The 3,659-nt window shown below is 38.8% G+C and overlaps 1 protein-coding gene across 1 annotated transcript; it reads left to right on the plus strand.

The window, feature by feature from the left end:
• The first annotated feature begins 627 nt into the window (after positions 1-627).
• On the plus strand, positions 628-3,268 carry LOC100432431 (prothymosin alpha-like). The gene has a single exon (XM_063714181.1). It carries the CDS (start codon positions 2,895-2,897, stop codon positions 3,249-3,251), a length of 357 nt encoding a protein of 118 aa, XP_063570251.1. The 5' UTR covers positions 628-2,894; the 3' UTR covers positions 3,252-3,268.
• Positions 3,269-3,659: the final 391 nt, after the last annotated feature.

The following is a 3,659-nucleotide window of genomic DNA, read 5'->3' on the forward strand; positions in this document are numbered from 1 at the left end:
TATATTCTTTCTCATAGTACATTTTAAAGTGTTTTTTAACAGATGTAAATATATTTAGTTCCTTTGTAATAAAACCAAAAGTAGATTAACTTATGTTAATCAGTTAATGTTTCAGCATTTTATGTTATTTGGAAATGATCTAAATATTTAATGAATGTCCATTATCTAATTTAATTTAGCAAAACTCTACAGGCATAAGTTAACAATGAGAAGCTATTGAGAAAGAAAAGTAGCTCAGAGCAGTCTGAACTATGTGAGGTATGCAAAATTTATCATCATCTGTCTGGATAGACATGTCCAAACAATACCATGTGTTTCCAGGAGATGAAGACATCAAATACCATGGCCTCCAATGTGGAATGCCATCAAATACAAAACTCCCTCCAAACACCTTGGAAGCGACCATATCTGTATTGTTAACCAGTACTTGTGGAGTTAAATTCAAATACATTGACTTATGGATTCATAATTTTTATTTTAAAAAGGCAGCTCTGCCTGAGTGGACAACCTCATCACTGGAGATCTCCTATACATTGATCTTTAGATCAGCACAAGAAGTAGAAAACATATTTATTTGGTTGCCTTCGGAAATAAAAACATTTTTCAGATCTGGCTTTTGTTAGTAATTGTCTTTATTTGCATCACGTCTTTTATTCTCAAATTGATTACACTTTGCACTTCTAGATGTCTAAAATCAACAAAAAAACTAAAATAATGATAGCTAGATGCTTAGAAATGATCCAACATGCTATGGCTCCTTTGTAAGCAGATGACCTGAAATACCATTGCCCTGTCCCTTTGTGTTGCCAATCAACTTGGCCTTCAGACTTCACTGCATTCTTAAGCCATTTTATCTCTCCTCTCTTCCTCCAATGTGGGATGAGACTAACTGACACTAAGTCTTCCAGTGACACGGGACAAACTTACATCTAAAATGTTGATCATCAATACTTTCAGAAGAAAAAAAACTCAACCAAAAGGAAGAGAAAGAAACGTAGCTCAGAAGAGTCTGAACTATATAAAGGATGCAAAATTTATCAGGCCCAGAGAGACATGAGTATGAGATTTTTGTCACACCCTGCCCCAAATCCATGCCCAGGGGATGTGACCCTCACCCATTATGTTCATGCTCCTGGAATTTATGGTTAAAAAAAAATGTATAGCCAATCAATAGTTTATATGCAACTAAAGAACTGCCCCTTCTTTAAAAAAAAAAACCGCTTGTAACTGCTGCTAATTGGAGTTTATACTCATAGCAACTTGAAGACATGTCTCCCACACTGCAGTTCTCAAATTTGGCCCAAATAAACTGTTTATATTAATTTTGCCTCCATTTCTTTTGTTAAGAAGTTGACACAATTTTAAGTATCCGTATTAAAAAATAATTACTATTGAAAAGTTCATTTACAATTTCTATTCTATTTACAATTCAATTATTGTATTCAACAATTGTATTCAATAGAATTCAATTGAATTCTATTCTATAATTCAATTGTTCTTAATTGTAATTGACTTACTTATGAAATTTCATTAGACAGACAAAGCTAGTCAACATCTCGTTATTAATGTTTTCCTATTAACTATTTTTGCAGCATATGTATGTTGGCCAAATATCACAAAAGCAAGAACCTAAAAAAAAGTTAAGGCCCAGCTTGGTGGCTCATGCCTGTAATCCCAGCACTTTGGGAGGCCGAGGCGAGCAGATCATGAGGTCAGGAGTTCGAGACCAGCCTGACCAACATGGTGAAACCCCATCTCTACTAAAAATACAAAAATTAGCTGGGCATGGTGGTGCATGCCTGTAATCCCAGCTACTCAGGAGGCTGAGGCAGGAGAATCGCTTGAACCTGGGAGGTGGAGGTTGCAGTGAGCTGAGATTGCACCACTGCATTGCAGCCTGGGCAACAGAGCGAGACTCCATCTCAAAAAAAAAAACAAAAAACAGTTAAATACTTGTTTTTTTTTTGCTTTACTGCTATACTTAATATATACTTGCTTTACTGCTGTACTTAATAAAGTAATAGCTACTACATTTTCACTTTTGCTCTTAGATTAAACTGACAGTTTTATAATCTTGAACATCTACTTACAAAAACAAACTTATTTGCCTAGTAACCCCTGGTAGAAAAAACTGTATGTACGTATTATATTTAATGTTGACAACTCTAAAGACATGCCTGCTTTAGTTAATCCAACAAACTTAAAGTAATTTTTATTTACTGAAGATTATCCCATATCATACTATTAAAGAGAACTAGAGATAGCCTGAGAAGGACTCCATACTTTTATATTCGAGTCCTTGTGGATGAATTGTAACCTAACTTAACAGGTAGACAAAATTGAAAACCTAACTTAGGAGTAGGTTCCTGTAACAATAGCCGAGTCTTGGCCAATTCTAGTAGCCATACTTCAACCACTTAGACACTGCTGAGTGTTCAAACTGTGTTCAAATAAGGCAAACACCAACCTGTAACCAGTCCAGCTGTTTCTGTACTTCACTTCTAATTTCTGTATGTCACGTCCCTTTTTTTGTCTATAAATTTGTTCTGACCATGAGGCATCCCTGGAGTCTCCATGAATCAGCTGTAACTGGAGGCTGCCTGATTCGTGAATCATTCATTGCTCAATTAAACTCCTTTAAGTTTAATTTGGCTGAAGTTTTTTCTTTTAACAATATCAACTTGAAGAACATTTGGGCTAGGTCTCATTTTTCTGAAAGTTTAAAAAAATACTTAATTTGGACTGGCTGCTCTGAAAAGCCATCTTTGCATTGTTCCTCGTCTGCCTCCTTGCTCGCCGCAGCCGCCTCCGCCGCGCGCCTCCTCCGCCGCCGCGGATTCCGGCAGCTTTATCGCCAGCGTCCCTGAACTCTCACTTTCTTTTTATACCCCTGCATGGGATCACCGGCGTGCCCCACCATGTCAGACGGAGCTGTAGACACCAGCTCCGAAATCACCACCAAGGACTTAAAGGAGAAGAAGGAAGTTGTGGAAGAGGCGGAAAATGGAAGAGACGCCCCTGCTAACGGGAATGCTAATGAGGAAAATGGGGAGCAGGAAGCTGACAATGAGGTAGATGAAGAAGAGGAAGAAGGTGGGGAGGAAGAGGAGGAGGAAGAAGAAGGTGATGGTGAGGAAGAGGATGGAGATGAAGATGAGGAAGCTGAGTCAGCTACGGGCAAGCGGGCAGCTGAAGATGATGAGGATGAGGATGTCCGTACCAAGAAGCAGAAGACCGACGAGGATGACTAGACAGCAAAAAAGGAAAAGTTAAACAAAAATAAAAGGCCGCCGCGACCTATTCACCCTCCACTTCCCCTCTCAGAATCTAAACGTGGTCACTTTCGAGTAGAGAGGCCCGCCCGCCCACCGTGGGCAGTGCCACCCGCAGATGACACGCGCTCTCCACCACCCAACCCAAACCATGAGAATTTGCAATAGGGAAGGAAGAAAGAACCAAAACTTCCAAGGCCCTGCTTTTTTTCTTAAAAGTACTTTAAAAAGGAAATTTGTTTGTATTTTTTATTTACATTTTATATTTTTGTACGTATTGTTAGGGTCAGCCATTTTTAATGATCTCGGATGACCAAACCAGCCTTCAGAGCGTTCTCTGTCCTACTTCTGACTTTACTTGTGGTGTGACCATGTTCATTATAAACT

This window comes from Pongo abelii, chromosome 13, assembly GCF_028885655.2.
Source record: "Pongo abelii isolate AG06213 chromosome 13, NHGRI_mPonAbe1-v2.0_pri, whole genome shotgun sequence".
NCBI lineage: Eukaryota > Metazoa > Chordata > Mammalia > Primates > Hominidae > Pongo > Pongo abelii.